This window comes from Narcine bancroftii, chromosome 2 (assembly GCF_036971445.1).
Source record: "Narcine bancroftii isolate sNarBan1 chromosome 2, sNarBan1.hap1, whole genome shotgun sequence".
Lineage (NCBI taxonomy): Eukaryota > Metazoa > Chordata > Chondrichthyes > Torpediniformes > Narcinidae > Narcine > Narcine bancroftii.
The window spans coordinates 363,098,137-363,110,495 of NC_091470.1; the positions used below are offsets into that span (position 1 = coordinate 363,098,137).

Sequence of the window (12,359 nt, forward strand, 5' to 3'; positions counted from 1 at the left end):
ATCTCATAAATCTTGAAGCTATGTCCCGTAGTTCTAGTCTCACCTGCTAGTGGATTCAACCTCCCTGCATTTACTCTATATATTCATTTCATAATTTTATCTGCTTCCATCAGCTCTCTCCCTCATTGTTCTAAACTGCAATGAGATAGTCCCAGGTGAATCCTGCTCTTCCCAAGAGAACCCCTTCATTTCTGGAATCAATCCAGTGAACCTCCTCTGCACTGCCTCCAAAGCCAGCGTATCTTTCCTCAAGTCAGGAGAACCAACTCTGGATGCGCACACAGTACTCAGGTTGTAGACTTAGCAGAACTCAACCATTCGAGAGGGAGTGAAGAAGAAGCAACCATGTTGTTCAATACACAAAAGTGCTGGAGAAACTCAGCAGTTCACGCAGCTTTCTTTATGTTGCAAAGATATATAACCAATGTTTCGGGCTGGAGCCCTTCATCAAGGTATTGTAGCGAGCTACACTGATCTACAAGCAAACTGGGTCATGGGGGTGCAGGCTCACACTGGGTTGACATCACGATAGTCCTGGTGGGAGGTGCCAAAGAGGATCATGGGAGTGGTGCTGATGAGCTCTCAGAGAGTTCCAGTGAAGTCAGTTGGTTGGTTCAACTCACTCACAGCTTCTGTTTTTTTTTTTCTTTCGTGCACTCCATGCCTTTTGCATCCATAAACCTATACCTATCCAATATTTTTCTTCAAAGATAATATTGTACCTGCCTCCACCACCTCCACAAGAAGCTCATTCCACACAGACCCTGCTCTCTGAGTAAAGAAGCTTCCCTTTGTGTTACACCTTAACTTTTGTCCCCAACACTCAGTTCATTTCCTCCAGTTTGAATCTCCCCCATCCTCAATGGAAAAAGTCTATCCACATCTACTCTATCTAACCCCTTCAAAATTTTAAAGACCTCTGTCAAATCCCCCCCACCCCTCAGCCTTCTATGCTCCAAGAAATAAAGGTTGGGGAGTGCCCAGATGGAATACCTGGTGTTTTTCCTCCAATTTGCAAGTTGCCTCAGTGGGCAGTGCATGAGGCCATAGACAGACATGCCTATATCCACCTCTTGCCAGTGGACCTGTCCTCCTCTCCATGGCCCTGCTCCTCCCCTTCCCTGCACCAATTTATTCAGGCAACTGTCTGCTTTTTATTTATATCTTGACAAAGGGCTCAGACCTGAAATGTTGGTTATGTATCTTTGCTAAATAATGAGTGCTTTGTGACCTGCTGTCCATCTCCAGTACTATTGGGCATTGAACTACAATCACCAGTCACTGCAACCTTTCTTTTTCAACCATTGTTTTGTAGCTCTGGAGTTTGGAGTCATGGACAGGCCCAACACTTTTCTTCCTGTGAATTAAATTCGGATTTTACAATATTCAGTTTAACGGTCCCCACTTCCTTTGCCATTATTTTAAATTTCTGATGCTAATATACTGAATTTCAATGCTCTGGCTACCATGGTGGGATTTTAAATTTGATTTATCGATCCTGACTTTCTGCAACCCTGAAACTCAAGGCACTTTCATGTAGTCAATTGCCCCGCTTGTAAAGCCACATATTTTGGCAATATGTGGCTGTTGGGAGGCCACGTGAATGTGCAGGAGGCGCCTGCGAGGCAAACTTGGTAACCCTCCTCTGACAGGGATAATCGCCACAGCACAGTGGCCTCCCCAGCTGGTACCCGACTTGAATGCCGGACTTACCGGCCGGCCGCTCCAGCGTCCTTCTCCTCCGCCAGTCACTCCAGCCCGCTTCTCCCCCACCGGCCCCCCCAGTCTGCTTCTCCTCCGCCAGCCGCCCCAGCCTGTTTCTTCCCTGCTGGCCGCCCCGGTCCCTCTTCTCCCCCGTTGGTCGCCCCAGCCCCCTTCTCCCCCGCCAGAGAGCAGAGCGATCAATGTGGGGACATTCCACATGGGATGTCCCCGCACTGATGGCCTGCGCTGGCTGTCCCAGGTGACAGCCAGCCATCCTAACTTGACAGCCCAAGGGTCAGGAGCTGGAGTGCGTTCAGATGCACATCCTGGTGCAGCTGTCCCTTCAGGTGGCTAGCGCTGCGCTTTTAGCCCTGCCACCTGAACGACAAGTGAAAGGGCCACTTCATATTCTTCAGGTTCATTATTAGCCGAGAATCCACCTGAAGAAGCCTTCAACGATATGTAGATAATGTAGTACATACTGCAAGAAGTGAAACAAAAATCTGTAGACACCGAGGATGAAGTAAAAACCACAACGCTGGAGAAACTCAGCAGGTCAAACCGTGTCCTTTATAGAGCAAAGGTGAAAATGCATAATTGACGTTTTAGGCTTGAGCCCTTCATCAAGGGATGGAAAAACTGCCGGTACTTTTTCTCATCCCTTGAAGAAAGGCTCAAGCCCCAAATATCCGTTCTGTATTTTTACCTTTACTCAATAAAGGACATTGTTTGACCTGCTGAGTTTCTCCAGCATTGTGGTTTTTACTAGCACAGATTGCAATGCCCCCTTATCTACATATCACTGAGAAATGAAGGAGGCCATTTGGCCCATCAAGTTAGTCAATGAAATCTACAGCATGGAAACAGGTCAATCGGCCCTCCTGCTCAATGCCAACCAGTGGGCACCCTTCTGTATTAATCCCATCTCCCAGAACTTAGATAAAAGTCTTCTCTGTCTAAGAGTTAAGGGCACATGCAAAGATATAACCACTCTTATCTTCCACCTCTCCGAAAATGCATTCCTCTCTGGTTGAAGAAGGTCCCTCTCAGATATTCCTGAAATCTCTTCTCCCTTACCCTGAATTCTGTCCTCCAGTTTTGTTTACCTCTGGTAAAAAGGAAAGTCTTCTTGCTGATAACAAATCCATAACCTTCATATTTTTATATACCTCAATCTTGCCCCATCTCAACCTCCTTCGCTCCAAGCTAAAGCATAAGTAGTCTTTCCAATCTCTCCACACAATTGAAACACCACCTTAGGCACGATCATGGTGACACCATTTGGATAATCTCCACCCCTCTGAGAGTCTTCCTAATCCTTGGTGGCCAGAACTACTCAGACGTCTGACTAAGGTTTTATTAAGATGGAGTGTAATCTCCCAACTTCTATAAATAATGCCCCAACTAATGATGGCCACATGCCTTCATACCACATGATCTATCTGTGCCTTGACATCGGAGAGAATGGGAGGTTTCTTTGTTGAGCACCTTGGATCTGTCTGCTTCAATAGAGGGAGCTCGCAGCGGCCACCCATTTCAATTCACAGCTCAATTCGCATAACCGCTTCTCTGTCCATGGACTCATGCATGGCTGGACTGAGACCAGCTGCCAATTGGAGGAACAACATCTCATCTTCCATCCAGCACCCTCCAATCGGATGGCATTAGCATCGACTTTTCCAGTTTCTATTAGCCCAACCCCTCCCCCTTCCTCTATTCCTATGTCTCCTTTCCTCCCGCTCACCTTTTCTCTCATGTCCTCCTAGGCATGTCCAATTATGGCCTTTTCCCTGTTGGCCTGTGACCTGACCCTGACCTTTTTTCCATCGACTTTTTAATTCAAACCCTTTCCTCCTTCATGCTCATACCTTACTCAAGCCTGAATCATTGATTTTATCTATATATATATATATATATATATATATTTACCTCCTATAGATGCTGCAAGACCTGTTGAGCTCCTCTAGAATTTTTGTGTTTATACTACACTCACAGCACCTGCAGATTTTCATGTCTTACATTGACCCCATGTCATCTCCATTTAATAATGGATTTTACCCCAAAGTCCCTTTGTTCCGCAATATTCCAGACTCATCAATATATCCAAAATGACCATCTCAAAATTATCTGGTTGAACCCTGTCTTTTGTCAATCCAGTTTATCAATGCATCAATATCTCTCCATATTCCTGCCCATGTCTCAGTGACGGAAATAACATCAGAAGACGAAGGAGCCTGAAGTCTGGCAGTTCAAGGTTCAAGAACAGTTTTATTTCCAATGGCTCTCAGGCTCTTGAACCTCCCTAACTAGAAACTACCCTGGGGATCAAAGAGTGATAGGAACATAGGAACATAGGATGTAGGAACAGGAGTCGGCCAAAAATGGCCCATCGAGCCTGCTCCGCCATTCAATACGATCATGGCTGATCTAATTTATGACCTAACTCCACCTACCTGCCTTCTCCCCATATCCCCTAATTCCTCTATCATGTAAAAATTTATCTAACCAAATTTTAAATATGTTTAATGAGGCAGCCTCAACCACTTCCCTGGATAGAGAATTCCAAACATTCACTACTCTCTGGGAAAAACTATTTTTCCTCATCTCTGTCCTAAATCTACTCCCCCGAATCTTGAGACTGTGTCCTCTCATTTTAGTTTCCCCGGCCAGCTCAAAAAACCTTCCTACATCTATCCTATCCAAACCCTTCATAATCCTATTTGTTTCTATAAGATCTCCTCTCATTCTTCTGAACTCGAGCGAATACAATCCTAGACGATTTAATCTTTCATCATAAGTCAACCCCTTCATCCCAGGGATCAACCTAGTAAACCTCTTCTGGACCGTCTCCAAAGCCAGTATACCCTTCCTCAAATATGGAGACCAGAACTGGACACAGTACTCCAGGTGTGATCTCACCAGTACCTTATACAGTTGCAACATTACCTCCCTACTCCTGAATTCAATTCCTCTCGCGATGAAGGCCAACATTCCATTTGCCTTCTTAATAACCTGCTGCACCTGCAACCTAACCTTTTGCGATTCATGCACAAGCCCTCCCAAGTCCCTCTGCACAACAGCATGCTGTAGTTTTTCACCCTTTAAATAATATTCAGCTCTTTTATTTTTCTTGCCAAAGTGGATAACCTCACACTTACTAACATTGTACTCCATCTGCCAGACTTTTGCCCACTCATCCAGCTTAACTCTATCCCTCTGCAGACTCTCCACATCCTCATTACAATTTGCTCTTCCACTCAATTTGGTATCATCCGCAAGCTTGGCTACACCACATTTTGTCCCCTCCTCCAAGTCATCAATGTAAATGATGAACAGTTGTGGGCCTAACACTGACCCCTGCGGCACCCCACTTACCACTCTCTGCCAACCTGAAAAACTCTCACTTATCCTGACTCTCTGCCTCCTGTCAGACAACCAATTTTCAATCCAGGCCAATAGACTTCCCCGAACTCCACTTTCCTGTAATTTACTGATAAGTCTCCTGTGCGGCACCTTATCAAACGCTTTCTGGAAATCCAAATATACAACATCAACCTGTTCCCCTCTATCCACTGCACCCATGATATCCTCAAAGAATCCTAACAAGTTTGTCAAGCAAGATCTTCCCTTTCTAAAACCATGCTGCGTCTGCCTGATAGAACCCTTACATTCCAAAAGTTTCACTATTTCATCTTTAATGATGGCTTCAAGCATTTTTCCAACTACAGACATCAAGCTAATTGGCCGATAATTTCCAGTCTTCTGCCTCCATCCCTTCTTAAAAAGTAGCGTGACATTTGCTGTCTTCCAGTCTGCCGGGTCCTGCCCAGAATCCAAGGAATTTTGGTCTATGACCACCAATGCATCAACTATAACTTCTGCCATTTCCTTCAGAACCCTTGGATGCATATCATCAGGACCAGGTGATTTGTCTGGCTTTAGTCCCATTAGTTTCTCCATCACTACTTCCTTTGTAACAACTATTTTATCAAGGCTCTCCCCAATGTTTGCATCCTTAACTCCGCACTTGGGCATGCTGGAAATGTCTTCCACCGTGAAGATTGACACAAAATATTTGTTTATATTTGTGATCTGTCTGCACAGTTGAAAAACCCATTTAAAGCCCATGGCACACAAACCACCCAAATACACCAATGAACCTACAAACCCCAAGTGTCTTTAAAACATGGGAGGAAATCAAAGCACCCTGAGGAGCCCCACGTGGCCACGGCAAGAATATACAGACACATACTCAGGTTGCTGGTGCGGTAATAACGTTGTGCTAACCATTACACTAAGTGAGCCACTCTTGCACTAACTGCAATTATAAATATAGTCACTCCCTGTCCACGCTCATAGAACAGTAAAAGAGGGAAAAGGAATGGTCCCTCTCACCAGGTCATTGAAAGTCAGATCCGCCCACAGTCGATACCACCTTATGGTAGGTCATCTGGAGTCACATGAGCCAGGACCCCGGTCAGTCGCCAGGTGCCCAGTTTAAAACCCGACCGTGTGCTCCAGCTACTCTCTTTCTGATTTGTGTTCCTGCTGAGGTAACTTCCTGCGATCCGCTCCAGACTGGGGTTCACGGGCAGTGATGGAGAACTAACCCACTCGGAGGTGTGTAGATGGTGGATGGGGGGGGGGGGGGGCTCTGTTTCAGATGCACCTCATCTAATCTAAATTCTTTCAGTTGAATGCTGTTCGGGAGCTGATTTGAGACATCCTGCGCCCTGGCGCCAGGGAGGCAACACACCATCCAGATGTCTTTATCGGCCTCACAGAATCTCCCGCTCTCCTCACAATAGAATCTCCTATCACAATCGTATGTTTCTTCACCCTCTCCACGACAGAACCAAGCTCAGTGCTAGAGACCTGGTCACTATAGCCATCCTCTGTCAGGTTATTCTCTCCACTATAATCCAGAACAATAAACTGGTTGCAGAACTGGATGGCCATAGAGGTGTTCTCCACATACTCTCTGTGGCTCCAATCTATCATTTGCTCACCTTCCCTAATGAGGTCATCAAGCTGCAGCTCCAGTTCTCTATCACAGTCTCTTGGGAGCTGCACCTCAGTGCACCTGGTCCAGATGTGCGCATTAGGGAGACTCAAAGTCTCCCAGAGACCCCATATTCAACACAGAGCACTAGCCCAGGAGTCATAATACCTAATCGATTAATACTAAGTGTTGAACTATATACTCACCCACAATAACCCTTGCCTGTCCTCACCAAAGCCTGTTGAGCCAAAGTCTTACCCATCAGGCCACTCCAACAAGGCAGTTCCCTCAATGACTACACAATTCTTCACCTTTATGGCCATTTGTAACAGGTCACCTGCTCACACCTCCATCAATTACCAGGTGTTGTACTTTTTACTTTACCAGAGTGTTCCCTGGACTGGAGAACATGTCATTTGAGGCAAAGCTAACAATCCTGGAGGTTTTTCTTTGTCAATCTTTGGATCAAAGAAAGATGAGAGATGACTCATTAAAAGCCGGCCAGATTAGAAGACATAAATTGCGGGGGAAGCCAGCACCTTTTTTTTTTCTGAGATGAGAATAGCAAACACCAAAGGACAACTGTACAAGGTGAGGAGAGGAAAATTCTGGGGAGATGTCAGGGGAAAGTTTCTTCCACAGAGAATTGTGGGTGCCAGGAATGCATTGTCAGGAGCGGTGCTGGAGGCTGAATCAATAGGGACATTCAAAAGACTTAGATGTGCCTTTAGAGGTTTATGGGTGTGAGGTAGGGAAGAGTGAGATTGTTCAGTAGGTTTATATAGGTTGGCATAACATTGTGGGCTAAAGGACTTTATTGATGTTCTATGTTTTCAGATCACATCCGAGTTTCTCGAACCATGTAGCAGCAGCACTCAATTTGCAACACTGCTCATTCCATAAACTCAGTTGGTTAGAAAAAGGGAAAAGTTTTTGTTGTTTCAAAACACTACGGTCAACTATGATGGCCTTGAAGCTTGCAGATGATCATAAATATCTATCTTTCATTGATGCCTTCTGTCCCAACACACAGGTGACTCCAGATGGGCAGGTGAATTTCTCCCAAATCAAGGTCAGTGGTCCTAACATCCCATGAGCAAATACACAAAAGCTCACGCTCTGATATTGTGTCTGCCACGCACAACAAATATGAAGGGTTTGGAACAAGTGCAGCCTTGTAATTCTGGAGAATCCCTACCTGGCCGTACTTGGCATTTTCACACACAAACGTCTCATAGGGAATTGGGAACAACGGTGGGTGGTCGTTCTCATCCAGGACGCCAATATGAACCAAGACCGAAGAAATCTTTTCTGAATCATCTGGATAAAAGAATGGATAACACAGAGGAGGTTTATTAATACAGTTAAAACCTATCTGGCATCCATGAGGATTGATAATTGCTGGATAGGTCTATTTGCCAGTTGCTTGAGATTGTGTTGTGTGATTGCCAAACTAACCACTAGGTTAATCACATTTTTTTTACTCATTTATATTCCTTGATTTTTTTGACAGTGGGTTGAGGATGCTTGAATTCTGGTTAATGGAAATTTTATTGAATATCCATTTATTTCTCAAAGCGAAACCATTTCATTTGGGCGATATTACATGATGTCTTCTCTTTGGTGAATTGTTAATTGTCACATAGAGAAATACAGTGACATTTTTTTTTTGTGCCATCCAGGCAACTCAATCCATCCTTAAATACAGCAGGCAGAGCAAAGTTAAAGGCAGCACGGTTGGCGTAGAGATCAGCACAACACCTTTAAGTGCCAGCGATTGGCACAGGGGTTCAAATCCCACGCTGTCTGTAAGAAGTTTGTACGTTTTCCTCATGTCTGCGTGGGTTTTCGCTGGGGTCTCCGGTTTCCTTCCACCATTTGAAATGTACTGGGGTGGAGGTTAATAGGGTGTAAATTGGGTGGTACGGACTAGTGAGCCGAAATGGCCTGTTACCGTGCTGCATGTGTAAATTTTTTTAAAAATTTAAAGTGCATACACTGTCGTATTACAAAGAAAATCTTCAGATGTAAATAGTGCAAGTGAGGCATTATTTCATGAATGAGAGGTCTCTTCAAGAGTCTGACAAAAGCAGGAAAGGATTTCTCCTTGAATCTGGTAGTACATGTTTGTAGTAAAAACACAAAACTGAGCAGGTCGAACAGCTTACTTTATAGGGCAAAGGCCAACCAACGTTTTGTGCCTGAGCTCTTCATCGAGGTGTGAGCAAAATGTCGGTAGGTGCTTGAAAAAAAAAATAGTGGGGAGGGAGGGCAGGAGGAAGAGCACAGGCAGAGGTAATAAGTAGAAGAGGGAGGGAGGGAACAACAGCGAATGGGGGAGGGGGAATAGGTCTGTAAATGGAGAGGGAAGGGGAAGGAGAGCTGGAGGAAAGAGGGATAATGAAGAGAAGGAGAACGGGGAGTGGGCTAGCAGAAACCAGAGAAGTTGATGTTAATGCCATCTGGTTGGAGGGTGCCCAGACAGAATATTCGTCGATGCTTCTCCAGTTTACGGTGGCCTTGGTTTGGCAGGGCATGAGACCATGGACAGATGTCGGCGCGAGAGTGGGGCGCAGAATTGAAATGGTTGGCCACTGGGAGATCCCTGTCATTGATACAGACAGAGCAAAGGTGCTCAGCACTGAGAGCGTTCAGTCTCTCCGATGTAGGTAAGTCTGCAACAGATTCAATAGCTGACACGGACAGATTCACAAGTGTTGCTTCACTTGGAAGGACAGTTTGGGGGTCCTGAACGGCCTAGCGCAAGTGTGGCACTTCCAGCAAACACAGGGAAAGTTGCCGGGGGGGGGGGGGGGGAGGAGTGGGAAGGTATGAGCGGACAGGGAGTTATGGAGGGAGCAGTCCCTTCTGAAAGCGGAGAGGGGAAGAATGGGTAAGATGTGTCTGGTGGTGGAATCATGTTGTAGATGGCAGATATTGGATTGGAGGCTGGTTGGGTGGTAGTTGAGTTCAAGGGGAATCCTGTGTTTGTTTCACTTAGGGGCAGAGAGGGGCAAGACAGATGTGTGTGAAATGGAAGAACTGCAGATAAGGGCTGAGTTGATGGTGGTAGAGGGGAACCCATGTTGGTTGAAGAAGGAGGAGATCCCAGATGACAGGACTGAAAGACCTCATCCTGGGAACAAATACCACAGAAATGGAGGATTTGAGAAAAAGGAATAGAATCCTTACAGGGGACCGAATGAGAAGAAGTGTAGTCAAGTTATTTGTGGGGCTGTAAAAAAAATCTTTCTGTGGCAAGTTTTCTCCCGAGATGGAGACAGGAGGTCAAGAAAGGGGAGAGTGTTTCCAGAGATGGACCAGGTGAAAGTTAATTTGTGTATCTTTAACCGGTCAAGAGAGGGAAGGTGAGAGAGTGACAGGGGCGGTGTGTGTGGCCTCTATCGGTCATTGTCGACAATGGATTCTGCACCTAAAGCGAAGGTGGGGTGGCCTCTCTATGGCGCATGCCAGGGCAGAGTAGATGTGGAGATCCATCTATTCCCCATGTAGTGGGGACCCCCCCCCCCCCATGCTAATGACAGGTCCAAAGGAACAACAAAAATCGATACAGTTTGGTGCCAGCAACATTTGCCAGTGCTGGGTATAGCAGTCAGTCACCTTCGGGTCTCCGACTCTGGATTTTTTCCCGGGGTTTACTCCCAAACCTTTCCTGTGAGTGGGTATAGCCACAAGGCAGAGGAGGTTTGAAATTGGAGTTTTTCCTCTCTTGGATGAGTTACCATCTGTGGTTAATGAACCCCATAGTACACCAGAGACCAGGATGAACCTGGGTGCTTGATGCAATTGTTACAAAATAAATTGCTGTTGAATTGTATTTTTTATGTGATTTTTTTGTTGGAAATTTAATATCTTAAAGTCCAAGCTCATGATCAGGTGTGTTGGTCTTTTTGAGTCGAGGGATTTGAGTTCAAGCCATCAGGTTAACGTTGCAGCTCTGCTGAGTTCTGTTCAGACTGTGTTCAGTTCTGGTCGGCTCGTTACAGGAAGGATGAGAATGCTTTGGAGAGGGTGTGAAGGAGATTTCCCAGGATGTTGCCAGGATTGGCGAATGTGTCAGATGAAGCAAGGTTGACTGAGTCAGGACTTTTCTCTTTGAATCAACGAAGGATGACAGGTGACTTAACAGAGGTGTATAAGATTATGAGGGGCTTCGATAGGGTGGGCGGCCAGTACTTACATTTTTTCCTGGTGCAACAACATCAAATGCTGGATGACTTCCATTTAAGGTAAGCAGAGGAAAGTTTAGGGGAGATGTCAGAGGCAGGTTTTGAGTAGTGGGTGCCTGGAATGCATTGCCTGGGGTGGTGGTGGAGGCTGGTGCAATGGGGACAGAAGATTCTTAGACAGGAACGTAGATGTTCGGAAAATAGAGGGTTATGAGTGTGAGGTCAGGAAGAATTAAATTGTTGAGTAATGGGTTTAAAAAATTCTGCACAATATCATGGGCTGAAAGTCCTGGACTGTGCTGCAATGTTCTATGTTCTATGATAAAGATTGAAGAGCAAATCAGTGAACATATTTCCTTTTTATATCAATTAACACATGACATGTGGGCATCCGAGATAAGGTGAGCTCTTACTGCGGTCAGTGGAAAAGATTATTGGGGGTCTCTTCCATCCGTGATGGACGTCTACAACACATGATACAGGCGAAAGGCAATAAACATTGTGAAGGACTCCACACACCCCTCATGTAAACTGTTCTCCTTTCTTCCATCTGGTAGGAGGTAACGTAGCACTCGGGCCCTCACATCCAGATTGGGCAACAGCATTTTTCCTCAAGCCATCAGGCTCCTGAATTCCCAGAACATATGTGGATAGGATAGCATGGACCTTTACTGTATACATCTTAATATTTTAATATTTCAGTGTGTTTTAACTTCTATTTATGTAAATCTGCTCCGTAGTCCTGGAGAAACGTTATCTCATCTTTACCATGCAAGTATGCCATGAACGATAAATAAAGGTGTCTTGACTTACTGCCGTCCTATGACGGTCTTTGAAGCTGCTATCTGCCCTGCTGAGTCCATCTTTGTTTGGGACAAATAATCAAACTCGTCTAATTGGTTGAAGTCTTGGAACCCTTCCACGAGTGCCAATTGATGGACCAGCAGTTGTTGATTCCAAATCCAACGGCAATAGATTTTGATTAACCACATCTTTTCAGGGACGGTAAATGTTGAATTGGATCACAGATTGGGCGCAATCTATTGAATGATCGTGTGAACTGCAGAGACTGAATTACCTTATCTTTCTTTTAATTAGAAGGACAGATACAAGGGAAGGTGAGATCTTATGCTCTTGTCTGCAGCTTTTACTCATCATAAGAGCAGTAATGTGGTTTCTTTATAAGGCGTTGATGTGGCCTCACTTAGTGTATTGTGAGAAGTTTTGGACTCCTTGTTTAAGAAAGGATGCTCTGACATTGGAGAGGGTTCAGAAGAGGTTCACAAGGCAGATTTCTGAAATGAAAGGCTTACCATATGAGGAATATTTGACGGCTCTTGGCCTGTACGTTGGAACTTGGGAGAATGAGGGGATCTCACTGAAACATTTGGAATGTTGAAAGATGTGAACAGAGTAGATGCAGAAAACGTTGTCTATGGTGGGGGAGTCTGGGACAAGAGGGC

General features: G+C 45.3%; 1 protein-coding gene across 2 annotated transcripts in view; it reads right to left on the reverse strand.

The window, feature by feature from the left end:
* LOC138755821 (cadherin-7-like) overlaps window positions 1-12,359 on the reverse strand; it is a 176,362-nt gene that overhangs the window by 38,845 nt on the left and 125,158 nt on the right. For both annotated transcript variants that reach the window (XM_069922499.1, XM_069922500.1), the window contains exon 9: window positions 7,905-8,026. In XM_069922499.1, coding sequence (XP_069778600.1) covers window positions 7,905-8,026 — 122 coding nt within the window. The remainder of the gene's footprint in view (window positions 1-7,904; window positions 8,027-12,359) is intronic.